This window comes from Gymnoscopelus braueri (genome assembly GCF_963280865.1).
Source record: "Gymnoscopelus braueri genome assembly, chromosome: 3".
Classification (NCBI taxonomy): Eukaryota; Metazoa; Chordata; class Actinopteri; order Myctophiformes; family Myctophidae; genus Gymnoscopelus; species Gymnoscopelus braueri.
In genome coordinates, this window is record NC_137612.1 from 37856036 (window position 1) to 37883886 (window position 27851).

General features: G+C 36.7%; 2 protein-coding genes across 3 annotated transcripts in view; one reads left to right on the plus strand and one right to left on the minus strand.

The window, feature by feature from the left end:
- LOC308082886 (coiled-coil domain-containing protein 30) overlaps nucleotides 1-13612 on the minus strand; it is a 34613-nt gene extending 21001 nt beyond the window's left edge. The window contains exon 1 of the mRNA XM_080424961.1: nucleotides 13412-13612. Coding sequence (XP_080281087.1) covers nucleotides 13412-13426 — 15 coding nt within the window. The 5' untranslated portion in view covers nucleotides 13427-13612. The remainder of the gene's footprint in view (nucleotides 1-13411) is intronic.
- Nucleotides 13613-15249: 1637 nt separating this feature from the next.
- Nucleotides 15250-27493, plus strand: emp3a (epithelial membrane protein 3a (MAM blood group)). Of its 2 annotated transcripts, XM_080424141.1 has the most exons (5): nucleotides 15250-15429; nucleotides 18581-18697; nucleotides 25606-25708; nucleotides 26242-26382; nucleotides 26990-27493. In XM_080424141.1, the coding sequence occupies exons 2-5, from the start codon at nucleotides 18620-18622 to the stop codon at nucleotides 27163-27165; spliced, it is 498 nt and encodes a 165-aa protein (XP_080280267.1). In that variant the 5' UTR covers nucleotides 15250-15429; nucleotides 18581-18619; the 3' UTR covers nucleotides 27166-27493. The 2 variants fall into 2 exon arrangements, with proteins under 2 accessions (XP_080280267.1, XP_080280266.1); XM_080424140.1 differs by lacking the exons at nucleotides 15250-15429; nucleotides 18581-18697 and adding an exon at nucleotides 19041-20618.
- The last annotated feature ends 358 nt before the right edge of the window (nucleotides 27494-27851 follow it).

Below are 27851 nucleotides of genomic sequence, written 5' to 3' on the forward strand. Positions count from 1 at the left end.
CATTTCAATGTTATCTTTCAAAAAAATCATAAAAAAATCTAATAACATAGTTATCACCCAAGGACTAAATAGATTTATTTCCCATGGTCTCCTGCACACCAGGGATGATTATCAATATGTTTTACAGCAGCAATTATTAATAATAAATGATTGAAATATTACAGAATCCCATCCATTTCAATGTTATCTTTCAAAAAATATTAAAAAATTCAAAAAACATAGTTATCACCCAAGGACTAAATATTAATGTGCCCCATGGTCTCTTGCACACCAGGGATCATTATCAATATGTTTTACAGCAGCAATTATTAATAATAAATTATTGAAATATTACAGAATCCCCTCCATTTCAATGTTATCTTTCAAAAAATCATAAAAAATTCAAAAAACATAGTTATCACCCAAGGACTAAATAGTTTTATTTCCCTTGGTGTCCTGCACACCAGGGATGATTATCAATATGTTTTACAGCAGCAATTATTAATAATAAATTATTGAAATATTACAGAATCCCCTCCATTTCAATGTTATCTTTCAAAAAATCATAAAAAATTCAAAAAACATAGTTATCACCCAAGGACTAAATAGTTTTATTTCCCTTGGTGTCCTGCACACCAGGGATGATTATCAATATGTTTTACAGCAGCAATTATTAATAATAAATTATTGAAATATTACAGAATCCCATCCATTTCAATGTTATCTTTCAAAAAATCATAAAAAAATCTAATAACATAGTTATCACCCAAGGACTAAATAGATTTATTTCCCATGGTCTCCTGCACACCAGGGATGATTATCAATATGTTTTACAGCAGCAATTATTAATAATAAATTATTGAAATATTACAGAATCCCATCCATTTCAATGTTATCTTTCAAAAAATATTAAAAAATTCAAAAAACATAGTTATCACCCAAGGACTAAATATTAATGTGCCCCATGGTCTCTTGCACACCAGGGATCATTATCAATATGTTTTACAGCAGCAATTATTAATAATAAATTATTGAAATATTACAGAATCCCATCCATTTCAATGTTATCTTTCAAAAAATCATAAAAAATTCAAAAAACATAGTTATCACCCAAGGACTAAATAGTTTTATTTCCCTTGGTCTCCTGCACACCAGGGATGATTATCAATATGTTTTACAGCAGCAATTATTAATAATAAATTATTGAAATATTACAGAATCCCATCCATTTCAATGTTATCTTTCAAAAAATCATAAAAAATTCTAAAAACATAGTTATCACCCAAGGACTAAATAGTTTTATTTCCCATGGTCTCCTGCACACCAGGGATGATTATCAATATGTTTTACAGCAGCAATTATTAATAATAAATTATTGAAATATTACAGAATCCCATCCATTTCAATGTTATCTTTCAAAAAATCATAAAAAATTCTAAAAAAATAGTTATCACCCAAGGACTAAATAGTATTATTTCCCATGGTCTCCTGCACACCAGGGATGATTATCAATATGTTTTACAGCAGCAATTATTAATAATAAATTATTGAAATATTACAGAATCCCATCCATTTCAATGTTATCTTTCAAAAAATCATAAAAAAATCTAATAACATAGTTATCACCCAAGGACTAAATAGATTTATTTCCCATGGTCTCCTGCACACCAGGGATGATTATCAATATGTTTTACAGCAGCAATTATTAATAATAAATTATTGAAATATTACAGAATCCCATCCATTTCAATGTTATCTTTCAAAAAATCATAAAAAATTCAAAAAACATAGTTATCACCCAAGGACTAAATATTAATGTGCCCCATGGTCTCTTGCACACCAGGGATCATTATCAATATGTTTTACAGCAGCAATTATTAATAATAAATTATTGAAATATTACAGAATCCCATCCATTTCAATGTTATCTTTCAAAAAATCATAAAAAATTCAAAAAACATAGTTATCACCCAAGGACTAAATAGTTTTATTTCCCTTGGTCTCCTGCACACCAGGGATGATTATCAATATGTTTTACAGCAGCAATTATTAATAATAAATTATTGAAATATTACAGAATCCCATCCATTTCAATGTTATCTTTCAAAAAATCATAAAAAATTCTAAAAACATAGTTATCACCCAAGGACTAAATAGTTTTATTTCCCATGGTCTCCTGCACACCAGGGATGATTATCAATATGTTTTACAGCAGCAATTATTAATAATAAATTATTGAAATATTACAGAATCCCATCCATTTCAATGTTATCTTTCAAAAAATATTAAAAAATTCAAAAAACATAGTTATCACCCAAGGACTAAATATTAATGTGCCCAATGGTCTCTTGCACACCAGGGATCATTATCAATATGTTTTACAGCAGCAATTATTAATAATAAATTATTGAAATATTACAGAATCCCATCCATTTCCATGTTATCTTTCAAAAAATCATGAAAAATTCTAAAAAAATAGTTATCACCCAAGGACTAAATAGTATTATTTCCCATGGTCTCCTGGGTCGGGGGATCTTAGTATAATTTGAAATTCAATTCTAATTCACTTTTTAAACAATAATTTTACTGATTTTCCTTTCAGAAACCAAATTAAATATTGCTCCATTTTTCAAATAATCACTTCCAAATTAAACCTCAGATTATACTAAGATCCCCCGGGCTTTTGGAGTCAGGGCATCTTATTTATTATTTGTTTTTCAATTGGAATAAGCGTCTGAAAAGTATATTTTACTGATTTTCGTTTCAGATCCTAAATAAAACATTGCTTCATTTTGAAACTTTTCTTTTTTCCCTTAAAATCTGGAAAATGGCCCATTTTTATGATATTCTCATTAGTATTTTGGCTTTATTTGATTTGGGACTGACACTGAAAAAAAGCTCTTAAAAAAGGTTTTGGCGTTTTTTCATCCCAGACCAAAAATCAAATAATGGCTTCATTTATCCAATTTTCTAGCCCACCAAAAAATCAGGAAAATGCTCCATTTTTCTGATATTCTGATTAGTATTTTGGCATTTTTTTGATTTGGGACTGACAAAGGAAAAAGCTCTTTATTTGTCTTTTTTTTTCTTAATTCATCTGGAATCCAAAAGCCTGGAATGGTTATTATTCAAAATGTCAGTCATCTTTTAGTCTACCTTTTTCATCAAAACAAAGAAGCCATGTGACCATGGGTCAAAGCACATGGTCTTTGTCCTTCAAAGTAAAAGTTGTAGTCTAACATGTAATCAATAGGATCTACAGACAGTCATTAACACCACATGTAATTACTGTATGATGTGTTTTTTAATGCATTTTCTGTAATTTTTTTTAGATCAAAGCTACATCTCACAAAAGTATGTTGCAAGACTACTAAAACCTTTCTGGGACATAAAACCGTAAACTCCTTACAACTATATACTTGTGGTGTGGAAGCTCCACCAGCAGGGGTCATTCACTTTCTAGGACCTGGCTAAGATATGTGTGCACTTCATTTAGGAGAGAATATCTCAACTGTTCTTGGCTAATATGACCCCAGGGAACAACTTAGGAACTGTGACTAATTCTCTATTCGGGACGAAATACCCGAAAATGACCACGCCCTTTTAAAAATCAAATCAAATCAAATCAAGGTTTATTTATATAGCACATTTAACATGACCAGGTCAACCAAAGTGCTGTACAGGTAAAAAGCAAAACAAAGCAAAAAAAAAAAAAAAAAAACAGGAAGCAAACAATGCAATGTAAGCCGACAATAGTAAACAATGAGTAAGCACAGACAAACAAACATTAGCGCCAATAGAGGAAGGTAAGGCTGCTTTAGTTGTTACTGAATGCCAAGGACAAAAAATTAGTCTTTAGTAAAGATGACTGGGCTGCTTTGATGCGTAAAGGTAAGTCATTCCAGAGGGGGCAGCCACGGCAAAGGCCCGGTCACCCCTGTAACTTTAGTGGGTGCAGTTGGCACTTCCAGCAGCAGCTGGTCAGCAAACCATAACATCAATGCTCAGCATAAAGTGAATACTATCATAATAGTCAAAGGTGTATGGAATTTGAACAATATGTTCAAATTAGAATCTGAAAAGTGAATTGCTAAACAACAAATCGTTGCTAGGAATGTGTCTTGGTATTACTACAACAACAGAACAGCTCTGCGATAACTGATACATACTGCACCACGCACACACACGCACACGAGCACACACACACACACACACACACACACACACACACACACACACACACACACACACAGTTGCATGTGCTCAGTCCTTTTGATTCCTCGGGTGATGATTGTTTTTAATGTCCTAATCACACAACATCTATATATCGAGATGCAGCAGACTCCAGTTTTGCAGCATTTGCTGTGTCCACTACATGACTTTTGCAGCCACAGTGGAGGAGGATGGCGCAAGCTTTACTGGCATCTGCGAGATGGGTCCAGTAAGGTTCCCAGGTTCGGACATGCTGAATCAGTGCAGCTTGGCTGGGAGGAAGTTCTCAAGGGACCTGGTTACCATTTGACCAACATCAGCCTTCCCTGACTATGGGAAAAGGAGTGCAGGTATCTCAAAGAAACTCTGGTCACCCTTACTTTGGAGCCTGAAAAGATCAACTTTCCATGTCCAAAGATTGGAGTATATGGTCATCATCATATACTGTACGCCGGCAAGAGCCGTGGTGGCCACAGCAGAGTAGATGAATCCTGACAGTGGCTAGTGACTAGTACCGTATGATATCATACTAGTCAATGGTGTATAGAATAGTAATACTATATAGTATTACACTTTATGCTGAGCATTGTTGAACATACTGTATTAGCTCTAGCTGTAGGTCTATCATCATAGGAATTAGTTCTACTGTTAAATCATTCTTGTTTCAATGAAATTACATCGTAAGATACATTGGTTGTTTCAGAACATAGTAGCCATATTTGTGATAATCAAATTAGTGTCCTCTAGATAGATTAAATCATAAAGATAAGCATTCAAACATGTTTTTAATTGTCAAAAAACATGATTTAGACACCAAGTTTGCATTCATAGCTGAAAATGTGGTTCAAACGTTATAGCTAAAAACTTTGTCAGGTGGCGGTCATATTGGATTTGGCCACTATGATGACCCTGAAGGTTGCTGGCTCGGGCACTCTTGCTAAATCATTAGAGCATGCCCTGGGTTACATCTGGGACAAATGTGGTGCTCTTAGATTGATTTGCGCAAAAATATCCTTATGGCCCTGGACAGTAATACGTTTCTTTTAGCTGTTCTGTCAAATATCAAATTATACATTTTACACTTTACTATGTTTCCCTAATCATAAGTATTCTGAACATTTTGAACACCTCAGTAAATCTGTAGCTCCAAAGGTTTAGCAGATAGAGCCATGTTGGAAGTAGTGCACCGGTTATGGTCATTTAAAAAAAGAGCGTGGTCATTTTCGGGTATTTCATTCCGGATAGAGAATTAGTCACAGTTCCTAAGTTGTTCCTTGGGGTCATATTAGCCAAGAACAGTTGAGATATTCTCTCCTAAATTAAGTACATACAATAAAGAATACATCACATGGATGCACCTGGGATGTATCATCAGTGTTGTAGCCTGGGGTCATAGGGTGTTTCGGGTCTCGCAACATGAACCCTCGCCCAGGTGACCCAGCCGGGGTTGATCAAGCCCCAACTTACATCCCAGGTAGCTACCCACGGTCAGTCCTATAGGGAAAGACAGTAAATTAAGTTCCCTCACATATACAAATGACATCCTGCACATAATTCTACATTCAATAAAACTATGAACTCTGACTGGGGAGGGAGTTTGGGATATAGGTGGGTTACTTATTGATAATGGGTAATGGTTTATTAGTCTAATGATCATTAAAGAACGACTTCACCCATTTTCAACCTATCTTCATAGATCCTCACTAATGCTCCTGCTAAAATTGTGTGATTTTTTTCTTCTCAGTCTGTGTCTCATAGGAGGGCTATGGACACTTCAGAAACGCATCTACCAGTGAAAGCATAAAGAACGTTCAGGGCATACTTGCCAGCATTAGCCATAGATGGATAACACCGCAAGGTGGATCATGGCAAGGTGCCCAGAAACCTAATGGGATGAATGACCTATTCAGTCCCGACTTTAGTGACCTATTTGATCACAACCTTCCCAAATGGAGATTCCCATAGATGGAGACAATTAACCTCCCCAAGTCTGACATCTGATGGCAATTGATATCCCTTTAAAGCTTTAGTTAATACTAGTTGGTATTATAAGAATATGCGATTGCTTTAATTACTATTGTTTAATTGCTGTCCCAATAAAGAAGACAAAACTGTCAGATGGCCCGGCCGTTGAAGTGATGAGAGGTCATCTGTCTGTACATGTGTATGCATTTGTGGTTTCTGTTCCTTTCTGTCCTTCCCTAATCTTAGAAAGATGCAGGTTGGAGAGAAATCCCCCCCCCCCCCCCCCATTGTTTGAAGACAAATGCTGAGTCAGGTGGCGAACCAACCTGAAGACCATCCCACATTTCAGTATATAGGGGCTCTAGGGACAGATAAGAGGGCTCAGACTTAGTGAGGTGACCTCGATGCAATTTGTTGCTGATAAGGAAAGCTAGTGTGAGCCCAGAGATCTCTGTTAAGTACATTTCTCTAACTTTTAACTTACTGCTTGATTAATTAATACACTTAATTTTAACAGTCTTGTCTGCTCTTAATTTCACCAATACAATGGACGGACAAACGACAAATTATGTCATTGCACAATTTGTCTGTTGTTTAAATAGCTGAAATCTCCAACACATCATAGAATCTCTCCTAGACGATTATCATGGAGATACCTAACATACCTAGCGCTGACATCAGAGAACCCCTACTGGAACTCCATATATGGAGATAACCAAAACGTCCAGGACAAACATCAAAGTCCTAAGGGAGTTCATCAGGACTGACATCATGGCTAAGGGAGTTCATCAGTGAAACCGAGCGACATTAACTCTTAGATAAGCATCAGACAACTCATCAGCCTAGTTGGTTTTCACAGCCTAAGCCTTACATATCGATTTGACTTACTTCTCATGGCGGCTCTCGGATCTGGTCAAAGAATCAGCCGATTATCAGTTCAACAGAAAGGATTTTTTTCCCTTCAATATTTAAAATTGTATATATTTGTTTTTATTAACGCGAGAACAATGGTTTCCATTATAGCGTGCTAACAGGAATAGAAAGCCTGTAGTTTCTATTATCTTGGATTCCCCATCGGATTTTTTTTCTCGATGGGTGCCATATTATCATGAGCATTATTGAGGAACAATTATATGAAGACAGGTTGAAAATGGGTGAACTCGTCCTTTAAATCCTGATGTGAAAGAAAATATTTGTATAGAAGAACAAAAAGGTTGTTAGGTTGACAGCACCTCAGTAAAACTACTAAGGTGCTGTGAAGTTGGGAGGCACAAGGGGAAAGTGAATGACCCCTGCTGGTGGAGCTTCCACACCACAAGTATATAGTTGTAAGGGATTTACGGTTTTATGTCCCAGAAAGGTTTGGTAGTCTTGCAACATACTTTTGTGAGCCGTAGCTTTGATCTAAAAAAAAAAGACAGAAAAGGCATTAAAAACAACATCATACAGTCATTAGATGTGGTGTTAATGACTGTCTGTAGATCCTATTGCTTACATGTTAGACTACAACTTTTACTTTGAAGGACAAAGACCATGTGATGTAACACGTGGTCACGTGACATCTTTGTTTTGATGAAAAATGTAGATTAAAAGATGACTGACATTTTGAAAAACAAAGACAAATAAAGATGTTTTCCTTTGTCAGTCCCAAATCAAAAGATGACAAAATACTAATCAGAATATCAGAAAAATGGAGCATTTTCCTGATTTTTGGGTGGGCTAGAAAATTGAAAAAATGAAGACATTCTTTGATTTTTATTCTGGGATGAAAAAACTGAAAAAAACCCTATTTTGAGCTTTTCTCAGTGTCAGTCCCAAATCAAAAGACGCCAAAATACTAAGCACAATATCAGAAAAATGGAGCATTTTCCTGATTTTTTTGTGGGCTAGAAAATTGGAAAAATGAAGCAATGTTTAATTTAGATTCTAAAAGGAAAATCAGTAAAATAGACTTTTCAGATGTGAATTTGAATTGAATATAATATATCAGATTATACTAAGATACCCCCAACTCAACTGACCTTGGGATCTTAGTATAATCTGAGGTTTAATTTGGAAGTGATTATTTGAAAAATGGAGCAATATTTAATTTGGTTTCTGAAAGGAAAATCAGTAAAATAATTATTTGAAAAGTGAATCGGAATTGAATTTCAAATTATACTAAGATCCCCCGACCGTAAAACATATTGATAATGATCCCTGGTGTGCAAGAGACCATGGGGCACATTAATATTTAGTCCTTGGGTGATAACTATGTTTTTTGAATTTTTTAATATTTTTTGAAAGATAACATTGAAATGGATGGGATTCTGTAATATTTCAATAATTTATTATTAATAATTGCTGCTGTAAAACATATTGATAATCATCCCTGGTGTGCAAGAGACCATGGGAAATAAAACTATTTAGTCCTTGGGTGATAACTATGTTTTTTGATTTTTTTATGATTTTTTGAAAGATAACATTTAAATGGATGGGATTCTGTAATATTTCAATAATTTATTATTAATAATTGCTGCTGTAAAACATATTGATAATCATCCCTGGTGTGCAGAAGACCATGGGAAATAAAACTATTTAGTCCTTGGGTGATAACTATGTTTTTTGAATTTTTTATGATTTTTTGAAAGATAACATTGAAATGGAAGGGATTCTGTAATATTTCAATAATTTATTATTAATAATTGCTGCTGTAAAACATATTGATAATGATCCCTGGTGTGCAAGAGAACATGGGGCACATTAATATTTAGTCCTTGGGTGATAACTATGTTTTTTGAATTTTTTAATATTTTTTGAAAGATAACATTGAAATGGATGGGATTCTGTAATATTTCAATAATTTATTATTAATAATTGCTGCTGTAAAACATATTGATAATCATCCCTGGTGTGCAAGAGACCATGGGAAATAAAACTATTTAGTCCTTGGGTGATAACTATGTTTTTTGAATTTTTTATGATTTTTTGAAAGATAACATTGAAATGGAAGGGATTCTGTAATATTTCAATAATTTATTATTAATAATTGCTGCTGTAAAACATATTGATAATGATCCCTGGTGTGCAAGAGACCATGGGGCACATTAATATTTAGTCCTTGGGTGATAACTATGTTTTTTGAATTTTTCAATATTTTTTGAAAGATAACATTGAAATGGATGGGATTCTGTAATATTTCAATAATTTATTATTAATAATTGCTGCTGTAAAACATATTGATAATCATCCCTGGTGTGCAGGAGACCATGGGAAATAAAACTATTTTGTCCTTGGGTGATAACTATGTTATTAGAATTTTTTATGATTTTTTGAAAGATAACATTGAAATGGATGGGATTCTGTAATATTTCAATAATTTAATATTAATAATTGCTATTGTAAAACATATTGATAATCATCACTGGTGTGCAGGAGACCATGGGAAATAAAACTATTTAGTCCTTGGGTGATAACTATGTTTTTTGATTTTTTTATGATTTTTTGAAAGATAACATTTAAATGGATGGGATTCTGTAATATTTAAATAATTTATTATTAATAATTGCTGCTGTAAAACATATTGATAATGATCCCTGGTGTGCAAGAGACCATGGGGCACATTAATATTTAGTCCTTGGGTGATAACTATGTTTTTTGATTTTTTTATGATTTTTCGAAAAATAACATTGAAATGGATGGGATTCTGTAATATTTCAATAATTTATTATTAATAATTGCTGCTGTAAAACATATTGAGAATGATCTCTGGTGTGCAAGAGACCATGGGGCACATTAATATGTAGTCCTTGGGTGACAACTATGTTTTTTGAATTTTTTATGATTTTTCGAAAAATAACATTGAAATGAATGGGATTCTGTAATATTTCAATAATTTATTATTAATAATTGCTGCTGTAAAACATATTGATAATCATCCCTGGTGTGCAGAAGACCATGGGAAATAAAACTATTTAGTCCTTGGGTGATAACTATGTTTTTTGATTTTTTTATGATTTTTTGAAAGATAACATTGAAATGGAAGGGATTCTGTAATATTTCAATAATTTATTATTAATAATTGCTGCTGTAAAACATATTGATAATGATCCCTGGTGTGCAAGAGACCATGGGGCACATTAATATTTAGTCCTTGGGTGATAACTATGTTTTTTGAATTTTTTAATATTTTTTGAAAGATAACATTGAAATGGATGGGATTCTGTAATATTTCAATAATTTATTATTAATAATTGCTGCTGTAAAACATATTGATAATCATCCCTGGTGTGCAAGAGACCATGGGGCACATTAATATTTAGTCCTTGGGTGATAACTATGTTTTTTTAATTTTTTTATATTTTTTGAAAGATAACATTGAAATGGATGGGATTCTGTAATATTTCAATAATTTATTATTAATAATTGCTGCTGTAAAACATATTGATAATCATCCCTGGTGTGCAGAAGACCATGGGAAATAAAACTATTTAGTCCTTGGGTGATAACTATGTTTTTTGATTTTTTTATGATTTTTTGAAAGATAACATTGAAATGGAAGGGATTCTGTAATATTTCAATAATTTATTATTAATAATTGCTGCTGTAAAACATATTGATAATGATCCCTGGTGTGCAAGAGACCATGGGGCACATTAATATTTAGTCCTTGGGTGATAACTATGTTTTTTGAATTTTTCAATATTTTTTGAAAGATAACATTGAAATGGATGGGATTCTTTAATATTTCAATAATGTATTATTAATAATTGCTGCTGTAAAACATATTGATAATCATCCCTGGTGTGCAGGAGACCATGGGAAATAAAACTATTTTGTCCTTGGGTGATAACTATGTTATTAGAATTTTTTATGATTTTTTGAAAGATAACATTGAAATGGATGGGATTCTGTAATATTTCAATAATTTAATATTAATAATTGCTATTGTAAAACATATTGATAATCATCACTGGTGTGCAGGAGACCATGGGAAATAAAACTATTTAGTCCTTGGGTGATAACTATGTTTTTTGATTTTTTTATGATTTTTTGAAAGATAACATTTAAATGGATGGGATTCTGTAATATTTCAATAATTTATTATTAATAATTGCTGCTGTAAAACATATTGATAATGATCCCTGGTGTGCAAGAGACCATGGGGCACATTAATATTTAGTCCTTGGGTGATAACTATGTTTTTTGATTTTATTATGATTTTTCGAAAAATAACATTGAAATGGATGGGATTCTGTAATATTTCAATAATTTATTAATAATTGCTGCTGTAAAACATATTGAGAATGATCTCTGGTGTGCAAGAGACCATGGGGCACATTAATATGTAGTCCTTGGGTGACAACTATGTTTTTTGAATTTTTTATGATTTTTCGAAAAATAACATTGAAATGAATGGGATTCTGTAATATTTCAATAATTTATTATTAATAATTGCTGCTGTAAAACATATTGATAATCATCCCTGGTGTGCAAGAGACCATGGGAAATAATACTATTTAGTCCTTGGGTGATAACTATGTTTTTTGATTTTTTTATGATTTTTTTAAAGATAACATGGAAATGGATGGGATTCTGTAATATTTCAATAATTTATTATTAATAATTGCTGCTGTAAAACATATTGATAATCATCCCTGGTGTGCAGGAGACCATGGGAAATAAAACTATTTAGTCCTTGGGTGATAACTATGTTTTTTGATTTTTTTATGATTTTTTTAAAGATAACATGGAAATGGATGGGATTCTGTAATATTTCAATAATTTATTATTAATAATTGCTGCTGTAAAACATATTGATAATCATCCCTGGTGTGCAGGAGACCATGGGAAATAATACTATTTAGTCCTTGGGTGATAACTATTTTTTATGATTTTTTTATGATTTTTTGAAAGATAACATGGAAATGGATGGGATTCTGTAATATTTCAATAATTTATTATTAATAATTGCTGCTGTAAAACATATTGATAATCATCCCTGGTGTGCAGAAGACCATGGGAAATAAAACTATTTAGTCCTTGGGTGATAACTATGTCTTTTTTAATTTTTTATGATTTTTGGAAAGATAACATTGAAATGGATGGGATTCTGTAATATTTCAATAATGTATTATTAATAATTGCTGCTGTAAAACATATTGATAATCATCCCTGGTGTGCAAGAGACCATGGGAAATAATACTATTTAGTCCTTGGGTGATAACTATGTTTTTTGAATTTGTTATGATGTTTTGAAAGATAACATTGAAATGGATGGGATTCTGTAATATTTCAATACTTTATTATTAATAATTGCTGCTGTAAAACATATTGATAATCATCCCTGGTGTGCAAGAGACCATGGGGCACATTAATATTTAGTCCTTGGGTGATAACTATGTTTTTTGAATTTTTTATGATTTTTCGAAAAATAACATTGAAATGGATGGGATTCTGTAATATTTCAATAATTTATTATTAATAATTGCTGCTGTAAAACATATTGATACTCATCCCTGGTGTGCAGGAGACCATGGGGCACATTAATATTTAGTCCTTGGGTGACAGCTATGTTTTTTGAATTTCTTATTATTTTTCGAAAGATTACATGGAAATGGATGGGATTCTGTAATATTTTAATATGTATTATTAATAATTGGTACAGTAAAACATATTGGTAATAATCACATATTGTAAAGGACACACATGGGCACAATAACATTTAGTTGCTGGGTGATAACTCTGTTTTTAGATTTTTTTTTATGATTTTCCCAAAAGATTCATTGAACTGTATGGGATTCTGTAATATTTCAATATTTTATTATTAATAATTTGTCCAGTAAAACATTTTGGTAATCATCACAGACGAGAACATTAGACACAAACAATGTTTTTAGATTGTTTTATTACATTTTTACATGTATATATTGAAGTGACTGGGATTTACGATTTCATTGAACGCACCATCAGTTCGCCTAACGTACAAGGCCACGTAGCTGCGCAGGAATATTTGAAGCGCGGCTAGTGCGACTGTCTCTCTCTGAAGTGCGGCCAGCGTCACCGCAGTTAATGTGGGACTGCAGACAGCTGTGAATGCTTCTAACTGCAGCTGTCTTGGTCTATAATAATAATAACTCTTATCAACGAAACATACATATTGTACATTCAACCAAATATTTTAGTTGGTGCAGTTCGCAGTGCGAATAAGCCACATATACAGTATAAAACACTTTTATTAAATGGAGGGAAATTAAATGAATCTGTTGTTGCCTACCTCTTGTTGCTCCATCTTGAACCCCGAGAAAATAGTTGATGTTTGTCGCTATTTTTTCAGTAACAATCGAGTCCGACGCAAAACATTGAATCTGTTTCAACTGTCACTTTTCACGAAATCAAATGAAAAATGTTTGCATCGCATTCCAGAACTAGATGAATGATCGTGAGTCGGACACAACGAGGCTGAGTGGAGCGCTCACGTTTCTCCTTCATGATTAGTTAAGTTAACGGTACAAGACAAAGAGTGGCAACGGGCAGCAGCTCTGTCTGGAGAATGGAATGAAGACTGGAAACACACTGCTGCTTCACTGGCCAAACAAGGCAAATGTCTTCATGACAAGCAGTGGTGGTAAAAGTCCTCTACATTTTTTACTTTAAATAAAAGTATCAATACTGCAATGTAGAAATACTCAGTTACAGTTAAGTAAAAGTCCAGAATTCTATGTACCTGAGTAAAAGTACAAAAGTATTGGCATCAAAATATACTTAAAGTACCAAAAGTAAAAGTATCCATTTCACAAATTTCAAATGTATAAAAATCTTTCGAAAATAGCTACAATCAATCTACAAGCTCACAAGTTGCATGTGACTTGTTGTGAAATTGTGGATCGGCTATTTTCAAATATAGCTAAAGTTTAAATAGGGCTGAACTGGTTAATGTATGTTTTGTAATAATAATCCAAATCTACAAAGTGACTAAAGTTTTCTAATTATTGTAGTGAAGTAAGAAGTACAATATTTGACTCTGAGATAGTGGAGTATAAGTAGAAGTATAAAAAATTGGAAATACTCCAGTAAAGTAAAAGTACATCAAAATTAAAGTACAGTACTTATGTAAATGTACTTAGTTACTTTCCACCAGTTCTTGACCAGTGAGACAGGTCAAAGCTGAATTCCTTACGAACTTTTCAAACAGTTGCATGGTGCTGGGACATACTGTGCTTTTTTTTTAATGTAAACACCTAACTCCATATTATGCTCTCACTCAGACCGTTATTTAAACTAATAGCCACCATGTGTTTTTTACTTGTGGGGTAAATAAACGGTAGCTTTATAACATGTACTGTATCACTTTGATATGGAAATCCTATCTAAGATGATAGGCTAGCCTAAAATAAAGTATATTGTAGTTTATCTATAGTTTATCTGTAGCCTACTGTTATAACACTGTAAGATGAAGAGTGTTATCTGATATCTGAGTCCCTTGTCTAAATGTATAGACTAGGGACTGCACCATATTATTAGCCTATTATTATTATTATTATTATTTGTATTATTATTATTAGTAGTAGTAGTAGTAGTAGTAGTAGTAGTGGGCATTAGTGGGCAAAGAAATGTGGTGTGTGTGTGTGTGTGTGTGTGTGTGTGTGTGTGTGTGTGTGTGCGTGTGTGTGTGTGTGTGTGTGCGTGTGCGTGTGCGTGTGCGTGTGTGTGTGTGTGTGTGTGTGTGTGTGTGTGTGTGTGTGTGTGTGTGTGTGTGTGTGTAAAAACAACAACACACGCACAGAGCAAAGTTGTCTATGTAAATTTAATTCTTAAAAATGGCATTCATTCAGTATAAAAGTTTCGCACTGACAATACATCTGTTAACATTTTTGGCATATTGCACTGGATCATGCCAATATGCTTTGTTTCATATTTTGTTGCATATCTAGGCTGCTGATGTGTGGCTTCCTTCGTGTGTGGGGAATATTTTCGGTCTTTGGGCGGTACCAGAGGATAGTTATTTTGGGTTTTTAGCAGTCCAGACCATTGATTTTAGGGGGAGGGCAGAAGGAGCTGGGAGGAAATGGGCGTTGGGAACTCCACCGATATTCCTACTCTGCATTCCTCCTCTGTACTCTTCTCTCCCAAGGGTTTGAAGATAGAATGTGTGGGAGAAAAGCAAAAATAAGCAGAGCAGGGTAGACTCCAGCGGCAACTGTGAGAAAATACTAGAAAGAGACCACCAGTAAAGGTCACAAGACAACAAAACATTTTTCAAATCTCAAACTTGGAGCACTGAAAACCTAGAAGGTAAGAAACGTCTCTCATCATCTTCATTTGGGAAATATAATCTTGGACATTGTACCTTGAAATACAGTTTGCTTTCTAAACTAAAGTCTAAAATGTTTGCATGTGCATGTATCTTCACTATTCATGGACATATATTGCCGCAGACTAGACTCACTAGAGTATATCTGTGAAGTGTGAACCTGAGGTAAATGTTATAAAATGCTGAGATATTTATTGTATGGACCTTTAAAGAGAATGTTTTCCTCAATGTATCATTACACCCAAAATTAGAGCTCTTCCTATGGTCATCATCATCATCATATTGGTTCCGTCTGTGCCAGGCAGGCAGCACACGAGCCATAATATAAACCAGATGTTGAGTGGTACCAAACACATACCTCTCTGAGGACTCATCATTAATCCAGTAGAAACAGCATTCTGTTTCCAGGGGCAGAGCCGCAGGAGAAAATATGATTGGACAACCATGTGCAAGGCACTGAATATACAGTGATAAAAACAGGATCATAAAAAAATCTAACTGTACCACGTTGGAAAGTCATGATTTATGAAGCCAAGGGAAAGTCTCATCTGAGGCACAGATGTAAAGTAACGATGCATTGAAATCTACAACACGATGAACGTTGCAGTTTATTTTTGCGATAGAAATGTGAATTTTATGTCATGCTCAAAATGTTGACTATAGATTAAAAGAATAGATTGTATAATAAACACACTATTCCTTTATTCATTTGATGTCTTACTATATAGTGTTAACTGAGCAGATAACTCGTGTCTCCTTCATGACTTTATGATCACAAGACTTTGCATTAACTTGGGAGCCAGGATTGCAACAGCCAATCTGTTTGTGTATACCATTCTAATATTAATATAATCATTACAACTCTGGTCACTTTAGAAAAGCTTGACTTCATTGACCTTCATAGCACAACATTAATTGAATCCATTAATAACTTTTTTCAGGCTCTGAGTCATGGCAGTTTCCCCACTTATCACTGTATTGTGTGTCATGGTATATAGATTATAGACAAATCTTAGATTCTTAGGTTAATCTTAGGCTAAACATTGCATTTAAACACCCAGTATGGGTCAAAGGGTGGATTTATAAGAATGAGCCAAAGTAGAAATCAGACTCTCAGAAAGATGATCAGTGCAGGCATTTATGTAATGAAAGCTCAGGCCATAACAACTTTGTTTCAGTACAGAAGGTGAGGCTAGATAGCCTCACATCGGCTTCCTCGCACATTTCCCGAGGACAGCCTTTACCATAATTAATCTAAACATTTATCTTCCTTATTGTTCAAACATGGATAGATTATATAATTTATCCCAGGAAAAGGAAGTCAACATTGACACTTTCCAGACTCTCTGGCACCTAACAGTAATACATATGGCATCCTTACATTTCCTAACATCAGAGGATAAAGCTGTTCAAATATGGAAATACATGACTCTATGACTTCTGGAAACTAATGTCCTACACGATTATATAAACTGTATATACATATATGGGTCTGCCGCATACTTAAGATTACTTAAGTTGGCACAAATAGTTATAAATATTCCCGGCATGGTTCATTGTTGCTTTTATATTGAGATAAAGATCTTGTATTTCCAGTACAATGGTAGGTTAGGGTGGTACACAGGAAGAAGCACATGCACTTCCCACATTCTATTGCCCACACAGAAAGCACAAACCATCAGTATTGTAGATCAGTGGTTCCCAAACATTTCATGTCAAGTACCGCCAAATTCATACGTATACAGGGGTCAATCATGAGTATTGATTAACCCCCCTGGAATTCTGCACCTAGATTAAGTACAGAATTCTACAACTGTCTATAGGTGGGGAGGGAGAAACCTATGATGTGAATTGTCATTATTCTTATACATTCTCTCATTGGATCGGTTTCTAGCTTCAAAATAGCGAAAATCACAGATCTACAAATTCACTATTTTTTAAATAGGGCTTAAGTGGTTAAACTGTTCTTCATTTTGACCCCTTGGGGTCCCCGGAACCCACTTAGGGAACCACTGCTGTAGATAGTGTCTCCAACTACATGCTTGTTTACAAACGTTACAGGGTCCTGGGATTGTGAAATGGTCCTTAGAGGCTGGTCAGGCTCTGTAGATAAGATGGAATTCCCCTGTCTGTCTCTCTGCTGTGCCTGGGGCTTGATAGATGAGCAGAGATAGCCAGTGCAGATGCTCAGCAACTTGATCAAAGTGGACATGCTGACCTCTATGAGACATGTCTTTCTACAGTGAAGAACCACGTAAAGTTTACAAGGATTTTCAAATCCTAGATAGACCCCATAAGAAAGGATTTGTCAACATTTTTCGAAAATAGCAGATCTATGATCTCAATGTGATATCTGAAAAATAAAGACCACTGATGAATCCCACAAAGACCATCAGGAGAACAATGTGTAACACTTTCTATGAAGCCCATGTCTATAATGTATTATAAACATACCTATAATGCATTATCTGCTTATAACACTGTATGATTACAGTTATAAGCATTAATAAGTACTCATAATGGTTTATAACAATAAGCATAAGCATTCTATAATGACTTAAAAGGTACATATTAGACCTGAATGAACTTATCAGCATTGTTTGGCTTCAGTATCAGTACCCCCTTTCCCTGATTTCCTAATGCAAGTAGCCAACCCCTTTACCCGAGTTTACTTAGAGAAATTAATAACGCAACTTTTGAAGAATAACATTACAAATGATTACTGGAGTGAAAGAGTTGGAATTAGTGACCCTTGTGCATAGTTATCTTTAATTGTGGCCATAGCATTTCATGAAGTACAGTTTTGATGTCAATATGTTCGAAATAAAACAGCATTATGAATATTGTTTTGTATTCAGTAACGGTTGTGCTTTGATTTGGTTAAACAATGTCCCACTTTCTCTCACGTATGTCGTACTGACGTGTTCCCTAGGCCTAGGGGTACAAGTTTGTCCATTTGAGACACTGAGTTTATATTGAATAGTGATTGGTACAACTTCAATATTAACCACATTAACCCTCCTACAGTATGTTTGGGCAAATGTTCTAACCTTTTCTAAACAACTTGTACAACAAAGTAGGACTATATAAGACTTAAGTGGTTAAAGGGAGGGATTTCTTGTCTGTGTGCAGGACACCTTACTACTACCTCAGAGAAATCCCCTTGAAGCCATGGTTCTGTTGCTTGTGTTCGTGACTGTGTTGCACCTGGTCACTCTGGCCATGCTCCTCATTGCCACTGTGGAGAAGGTGAGTTGTTGCACTGTGCTTTATTATTGCCCATCTATTCAGCACTGCTTTGTTTCCATTTTTTTCTGTATTGTTTATTTTTGGGGGGATAAAAAAATTATAGGTTATGTCATGTATTTCACCAATTGTATTCAATCAGGAGAGAGAACCACACAAAGGTATCAACTTCACTTTGTTAGTGTCATTGGTCATTTTGTATTTCATCACTTCCGGTGTCACTTGTTTGATCTGTATCCTTTAAGAGTTCCCTCTCATGATAGGATCAAATTTGTATACTGACTTGGAAATCTATTTACTGTTTACTAAAGAGTTGGAGAGACAGGGAATGGTATAAATAAATGAGGCGCAGTTTATGGAGCTAGTTCAGGCCAGGCAACTCAAGGGATTGGGGCAACCGATCAGGTGACTAGGTCACATGCACTTTTCCTCCTGATCGGGTGGTTATAGGTACTGCTCTGTTACCTGCTCACTCTGGCTTCCCTGTCTTGCTAAGCTGACGTGTGTCACTGCTGCTGCTGCTGCTGCTATTGCTGAGATCTGCTACCGCTGCTCGCTGCTTACCTGCTGCTGCCCATGAAAGTCATATACTCATCATCTCCTGGTCGTTCGTACTCCTCGCCATGTCCTCCTCCTCCACGGACACGGGGAGCGAACGGGGTGCGGAGGAAATTCCGGACACCGGGATCGCGACCCTTCCCCCTGGGGGCATCCCGGGTCCCCCGGCCAAAGAGATCGACTCTGCGTCCGATCAGCGGCGCCTAGTTCCCGGCTGGTAGTCCAAAAAACAGCTGGGTACATATGTATGCTGCTGACCATGAATAGTCTCATATTGTTCATGTAGGTGGTCATACGGCGTCGTTGTTCCTTGGTTGTTGGTTGTAATCATAGCTACTCAGCTGCGTGCTACTGGTTCTAATCGTGGTATTACTTTCTTTACTTAAGTAAAAAACTAAATTAAATTATGGCTAAATTTCTTGCTAAACGCTCAGCTCAAAAGCAGTAGCGTTCGTCATTGATCGATATCAGTATGGTCAACTAGAGTGTAGAAATAGAGTAACGACACGCTTGATTCCACCGCAAAGCTGGCTCCTTGGGCTATAGTTCCAAACATTGAGTTAGACGGAGCACTTCCGCATTCCGGTTATAGTTCCAAACAATGGGACTGCCTCATTGAGTTAGACGGAGCACTTCCGCATTCCATTCTTACAATGGGAGTCGACGCTAGTGTCAGAACTCTCTTTATGGCACTGGTTTAACGGTAGTTCACCAACAGTGTTGCTTAAATTGCTATGTTTCTTATCGTAAGTAACGATGGGCTCGGGGTTCTGTTATGGTCCCCAGTTTAGCGTGTATTTGTTCAATGGAGTTCACTTTATCTCAAGATTTGGGTTTCTAGACCTGGCTGCTTGCTTCTCTCTCAAGAGATGGCAACACCAATCTGTCGATCACAGAGGAATGGATGGTGTTCGCGGTGCAGGGAGAGAGGGAGAGAGATAGAAAAGGCATGGCGTCACTTTTGTGAGTTGCTTTGCTTGTTCTGGCTCTAATGTTCAGATTAATATCTTATGTACTGGTTAAAACACGGATGTGCTCAGTTGGCTGCATCTTGCTTAATTTATAGTTTAATATATTTATGGATAGTTCAGCGGCTTCTTTAGACGGTACTCTTATTCTGAAGAGCTTGTCCACCAGATGTTGTATTTGAGGCTTATAGTTGATGACCGAACACATCTCTACCCAGGCGGATGAGAGATGAGAAACTAACTTGTGAGATAGTGTTCAAGAGTAGGTTCGCACTGCAGCTTAAATGTTAATGTTCAGCTGCTAGAACTCATTGATAATGATTTACCATGAATCTATAGGATGTTCTGTTTCGGCGCTGGGCTGGAATGAAGGAACTATTACGTTATGGGATAAAAGGGTAAGCTTTGTTCCGTATTCAGCTGTCTACTCTATGATTGGTTGATTTTCTGGTGTAAACTGGGAATTGTAGTCTCTATATTTATCATTTTATGTAGTCTGCGTGGTAAAATACATTTCAATCAGGCTGAATGGCATAAGATGGTAAGTAATTATAGTAAGCCACAGCAATTAAAGTATTATATTTATAAAAGTATTAATGTTATGAACTTACTTGCGATTTGCAAATGTGAGTAAAGCAGCAATAATGCATGCAAGTATCAGTGTAGGATTAATAAATGTGCAAGTCTAGTTGGTGTTAAATATTATAGGTTACGGGTCCGTTCGGATTCAATCATCATTTAGCAGTATTTTAATCAGAAGGCTGCGAGTATGTTGTAAGGATGTGCATAGCTCATTCTATGCTTAAAGCAGTCTGTAGTTGTGCAGACTGGCATTATATCGTGTTATTATTTATGGACAGATAATAGGGGTAGGGATGATTTATCTCCATGTGCCGATGGTGGCTATAGTTATTTACCTCTTGTATAGCTATAACTGGTATCTAATTGCAGAGTAGGAAAAATGGCATGGTAGAGTTGTTGTAGCACAGGCTAACACAGTACGTTTGCTTCTTGTGGAAGCTTTAGATTGTCGTAGCACAGGCTAGCACAGCATGTTGCTTCTTGTACGGAAGCTTTAGATTGTTGTAGCACAGGCTAGTCAGCATGTTTGCTTCTTATGTGGAAGCTTTAGATTGTTATAGCACAGGCTAGCACAGCATGTTTGCCTACGTGGAGGCCGAATTGTTAGCAAAAGCTATCTCAGCATGCCTTGCTACGTGGATAGCTCTGGATTGTTTGTAGCACAGGCTAGCATAGCATGGTTTGCTTCCTACGTGGAAGCTTGAATTGTCTTAGCACAAGCTATCTCAGCATGCCTTGCTACGTGGATAGCTCTGGATCGTTTGTAGCACAGGCTAGCATAGCATGGTTTGCTTCCCACGTGGAAGCTTGGATTGTTCGTAGCACAAGCTAATTCAGCATGTTTGCTTCTCATGTGGAAGCTTGGATTGTTGGTAGCTCAAGCTAAACACAGCATGTTTTGCTTCCCATGCGTAAAGCTATCAAATTGGTTGTAGCACAAGCTAACTCTGCATGCTTATGTAGATAGCTCTGGATTGTCGTAGCACAAGCTAAACACGGCATGCTTGCTTCCATATGGGAGGTTCATGGTATATAGAAAAGTTGGTTGCCAAGTGATGTTGTCATGTTAGGAGCATCAAGAGTTCAGAAGTAAAGTTTGCAACAGGATAGATAGTGGGGCTTCAGTAGAGTCAAGATATCAGTCATTTGTCCATGTTGGCTGGTGTGCACCAATTAAATAAAATTAAAAATATAATAATATTTTGCCGCGACATATCTCGCTGGACGGATAAAAGAGGGACTCCGATGCTGGCTGCTCCTGTTATCAATAGTTACACTATGTTGATGGGCTCTTTGCTTGTCTCATGCTTATCAAAAGCTGGGTGACTGGAAGTATTTGTCCCCGTATAAAAGGCGCTGCTGTATCCGCCGAGTGGGATGCTCACGGCATATTTAGCACCACATCACGGTGTGTTCATCACTGGTGTCGAGTGTTGCAGCGCAACCAGCAGTTTGCGGTGTGCGACAGACTGTGTCAGGATTTGAGGCCACTCTCGCACATTGACGTGCAGCATGCGTCCCCACACATCCACAAGTGAAGCACGCACGCTTCACCGGGGATGTGTGAGTGGCTTCAGGAAGTAAATTCCTGTCCCAGCGGTTTATAACGGCGTCATCTCGTCCAGGGTGGCTTACCATGGTAATTGCAAGGATAATTCTGCTTCTGGTTCTAGATTCCAGGTTGAGCTACCTACGCTCTTGGCGGCACTGTGAGCTCTCAAGGCAGCGTGAGAGAGCTGCTTGAGATGTGGGCTTCTCAATGTTCTCAACACTATGCTGCATCATCTACTGTGCGGGCTAGCACAAGGCTCTCAAGGCAGCGTGAGAGAGCGCTTGAGATGTGGGCTTCTCAATGTCTTCTCGGCACCTATGCTGCATCATCTACTGAGCTGCCTAGCTTGCTGTTAAAACTCTGCTAAATCAATTCTGCCAACCGTCTGGCTCTGTTGGGCCGATCCAGACTTGCAACAGATGGCATTTCGTGCTAAATATATTAGGCTATGGATGGAGAGGGATATCGGCGTTAGTTAATATTATTCACATGTCTAATAATCTGCGTCAAGCTCTGCAAGCTATAATTTAAGCTTGTATACCGTATTTTTCTGCATCAACTGCTATGTTGCTAATATGCGCCACATGGCGTTTAACCAATTTAGACCGAGGCCGATTCTAAAATCTCCTTCTAAATCTGACTAAGTTCTGGAAACTTCAAATAGTTAAAAAAAAATATATATATAAAATGCATGTTGCTATACGGTAAATGGCAACATGAACCCAAAATGGGTTAAATTGGTCATAGGATGGCCGGGCTAATCCAGAATTGCAATAACATTGTGTTTGTCTCTCCATCTGTAGGCCTAAACTTGAACTGGTTCACTGCAAAGCTGCGAGATCTGCTCAAGCTGTGGGCTTTCTCCATCCTCCGTATTGGTGTAGCAACACCTGCAGCGCTGCTTGTCCTTCCGCTTCTCTTAAATCTATAGGGCAATGGTCCTCAGGAGCTTACGTAGATATTGGTTAATAAGGATGACATTCTGCAGGCTAAAAGCTCATGAGTATGAGCGCTCTCGCTGGTCTATCGCTAATTCAATAAATGCTGCTCGCTTTAATTACAACTCGGGTGGATTGCTGGGGATTTAGTTATTGGTGACTTCATGGCGTTAAAATGTTGGGCTATTTAATATGTTGGGTTTTAAAAATGTTGGGCTATTTATGACTATACAGTCAGGCTAATATATTATATATATATATAGTACTGATTCAGATGTTAAGTAAAGATAGCACGTCTTTACACACATAGTCAGTACACTTTATTTATTATGGATGATAAACAATAGTTATCATTCATCATAGGATGACTCATTTATATATATATATGTGTATATATATATATAGCAGATTTCTTTGAAAAAGAAATAAATATAGAATGTCCTCTTCGAATCCGATTTGGTGCGGCACAGCTGTGGACTCCATATTAGGATATCGTCTAGGACTCCTGAATTCAGGGATCAGCAGGTACCTGGATTCATCAGGCTTGTTGAACACATGGATGCATGCAGCATTTGTTTAAGTAAACTTAAAAAATTTAATGTTGAGGAACACTACCATGTTAGTAAGAATCAAGTTATGGAGCTCCACCATTCTCACAGATGGTTGGTCCGGCGTCAGGCTCTGTGCTCCCAAGCAGTTTTGGGGGTTCTTGCTGTTTTGGGGGTTTAATTCATTCCCTGTAAATGCTAATTGGCATGTAACATTCATTAAAATGTTATCCTTACAGGGAATGAATGGATTCAGAGGCCTGACGCCAAACTATGCTTCCTCTTGTTTCTATACCATGCTCAAGCTTGCAAATATATATTGCTAATAAATATATATTCTAATCCAATCTAAGAGTTGTCTGACTGAAATGAGGCGCAGTTTATGGAGCTAGTTCAGGCCAGGCAACTCAAGGGATTGGGGCAACCGATCAGGTGACTAGGTCACATGCACTTTTCCTCCTGATCGGGTGGTTATAGGTACTGCTCTGTTACCTGCTCACTCTGGCTTCCCTGTCTTGCTAAGCTGACGTGTGTCACTGCTGCTGCTGCTGCTGCTGCTATTGCTGAGATCTGCTACCGCTGCTCGCTGCTTACCTGCTGCTGCCCATGAAAGTCATCCCACCCGCCTCCCCGGCATCCACCTGTAGGCTCTGTTTCTAGATCCCCATGGGGGTTTAATTCATTCCCTGTAAATGCTAATTGGCATGTAACATTCATTAAAATGTTATCCTTACAGGGAATGAATGGATTCAGAGGCCTGACGCCAAACTATGCTTCCTCTTGTTTCTATACCATGCTCAAGCTTGCAAATATATATTGCTAATAAATATATATTCTAATCCAATCTAAGAGTTGTCTGACTGAAATAGCAATTATTTTGTGGCGCCCCGGTGGCTCACCTGGCAGAGTGCAAAAAAAGGCTCAGTCCATGTGCAACCAACCAGGGTTCAGATCAGGCCTGGGGCCTTCTGCTGCATGTCCTTCCCCATCTCTCTCTCGTGACATTTCCTGTCTCTCACCATTGTCGCTATCAAATAAAGGCTTGAAAAAGAACCCCAAATATTACTTAAAAAACAAACACTAATTTCAACCAGAAATATCACTTAAACCCCATTTAAATAAGTGAACAATGTGGAATGTTTGGTTACTATGGTACCAGTGAGTAAATCATATCCACCCACCACGTGCATATTTTGGAACAGGGAGCTACCCTGAAACCACTCAAACGAGGGCCAGGGCAGAACCACACACTGAGCTGAAATCTGGATATAAACATTGTAGCAATGTAAACATTGAAATAAAATAAGAAATCCTTTCAACTCTGTACTTATTGGGTCCAGTAACATGCACTAATATGTGACATTTTGAGTGTAAACATAAGCACAAACATATGTTAATTTAGAAAACTAAACTTAACCTAAACATTAACTTATCAGCTACATGGCATAGTTCAAGAGAGCCACTGTTCAGTAATGTTTGTCTTTTTAACTGGGTTGTTACAGTAGATGTCAGTGTTAAGCAATGTAACTACTATACCAGACAGCAAGGAAACCAACCACAAAAATGCATCATGTGAACTTAGCATACGTAGTATGTGGTTAAAATACTGGAATTGAAACCTGTTTTTTATAATTGGCTCCTGTGAAATGCAGTAGAAAATGCATGAACTTTCTTTCAGTTTGGCACAAGGTCAATGTCTGCAATAAACATCTAAACTGATTTGCATACCCCCCCCCCCCCCCCCTCTCTCTCTCTCTCTCTGTAGTCCTGGTGGGTATGGACAGATTCCGAAATCACTGACCTGTGGTACAACTGCTTTCATGATAATGCAACAAATAATTGGCTGTGTGCTGCGACAGATGAAAACGGTAAAGAACTGCTTGTTTGTGGCATTGATGTATCTTATAGTTGACAGGGTTTTGCCTTCCTGCAAATGCATAGCTACCTTTAATATACTGACGCCTATTTTACACGAAAATAACAAAGTTTCAGATGAAAATCTGTTATTTCCATCAAGCGACAAGTCTAAATTAAAGCCCTCAGATATGTAATGGTTAATACTGTTCAGTCTGTTATGCCAGTGGTTCTCAAAGTGTGGTCCGTGGACTGCCAGGGATCCTTGAAGGGCTTCCAGGGGGTCCTCAGCTAAATTTGCTAATATAGCATCACAAATCAAAATCAAATTAAAACATGTTTAAAACTCTTCAAAAGATTTTAAGAATTTGTAATAATCTAGAAATAACTTATAAAGCATTCTATAATGACTTAAACACAAATCTTCTCTTCTGGGGGGTCCCTGGCACAATATATTTTCAAATTGGTGTCAAATACATATCAATTTGGGGGTCCTTGACATGAAAAGTTTTGAGAACTTATGCCACTGTCATTCCTGCTGTCCCAGACTGGTTGCAGTCTGTCCAGGCCTTGATGGTCCTCTCCGTAGTCTTCTCTTCCATCTCGTTCCTCGTCTTCGTGGGTCAGCTGTTCACCTTGTCCACAGGAGGACTCTTCTACTTCACAGGTCTCTGCCAGGCCTTTGCAGGTAATTCCAAGTTTATCACATACTCCTTTTGGAAGAATAAACACAGAGGCATCTTCAATTGATAGGAATGGCAGCTTTATAACCACTTAAACTCTCTAGCCTTAATAAAATGGACCTGAGTTCCCTCTCTACATGGACCTTTTTTCCATCTATCCACCTGTTTCCTAGGCTGTGTGTTTTCCACTTCCTGTCGATTTGATCCAATGAAATCCAATGAAACTGGTCAGATGACCAATGATATCCAATGAAATTGACAGGAAGTGGAAAACACACAGCTTAGGAAACAGGTGAATACCAAATATCTAAACAAGAAACATTGCGTTGCAATGCGTTGTAGATATGTTATTTTTGGCTAATATGTTCCCCCAAAATATGGATGCTGGGGTTCAAGTGGTTAACCACTTAAACCCTATGTACTTAGTTGACTGGGGTTCCTCAGGGCTCCCTTTTCCCTTCTACATCAAATCTCTTCTCTTCAAATAGCTACAAGCTCACAATGTGCTACGTTGCAACACGTTGTGAGCTTGTAGAAATGATGACAACTAATATCTGCGCTGTAATCATGTTAAGCTTCCGCTTGACTAAAATGTCTCCTGTGTCGTTTCAGGTTTCACAGCGTTCGCTGCGTGCCTCATCTTCACGTTCCACAGGAAGGACATCCTGGATTCCTCCAGAGACCTGAAAACGGGACACTTTGGCTACTGCTTCATCCTGGCCTGGTCGTGCATCCCCCTCCTCCTCATCAGTGGCGTCTTGTATGTCCACTTGCGGAAGAAGCAGTGAGACAAATTAGATGATGATGATAAGAAGAAGGGTAACCCAAACAGGATGTGATGCTGTTTAACCACATGAACACTAGCGTCCTTATTCTGGGGGCGAATAGGGACACGCGTCGTAACGAGATTTAGTGCAGAGGCACAAAAAAGTAGGGGGCCTAAAGACCTCTGGGAGACTCCAGTCAATGAAGTATTATAGGGTTTAAGTGGTTAATGGTAGTAGTTTACCAGATGTCACTAAGCACTTGAGGATTACATACCTCTTATTAAAATGAAGCTATATTCTCTTTTTTTGCACAGGTTATTCACAAATAAAGTCTGTTTTTTGTAGTGTGTATACTGTATTGCATTCTTATTCCAAAGCACATATAGTGAATTTACTGATGAATCTTCAATTTCATCTATAATTTCTCAGCTTCGTCACAGCTGAAAGTGCATATTTGCCTGTGGTATTCATACAGAAGTATGTGTTTGTAATACATTTTCAGTGAGGTATGACAGTGCAGACTGATATAGCGCAATGGTGCTATGGTGTGTCTGATTGTCTTATAATCAAGATCTTGATTATAGATCTTGACAAACCTAGATAGCACCATTGTGCAATATCAGGTTTGTCTGATGTGTTGTTTAGAGGCTGCGTTCATGCAAATTATGGAAGCCAATCATAGCCAAACGGAATGGAATATGAAAAAT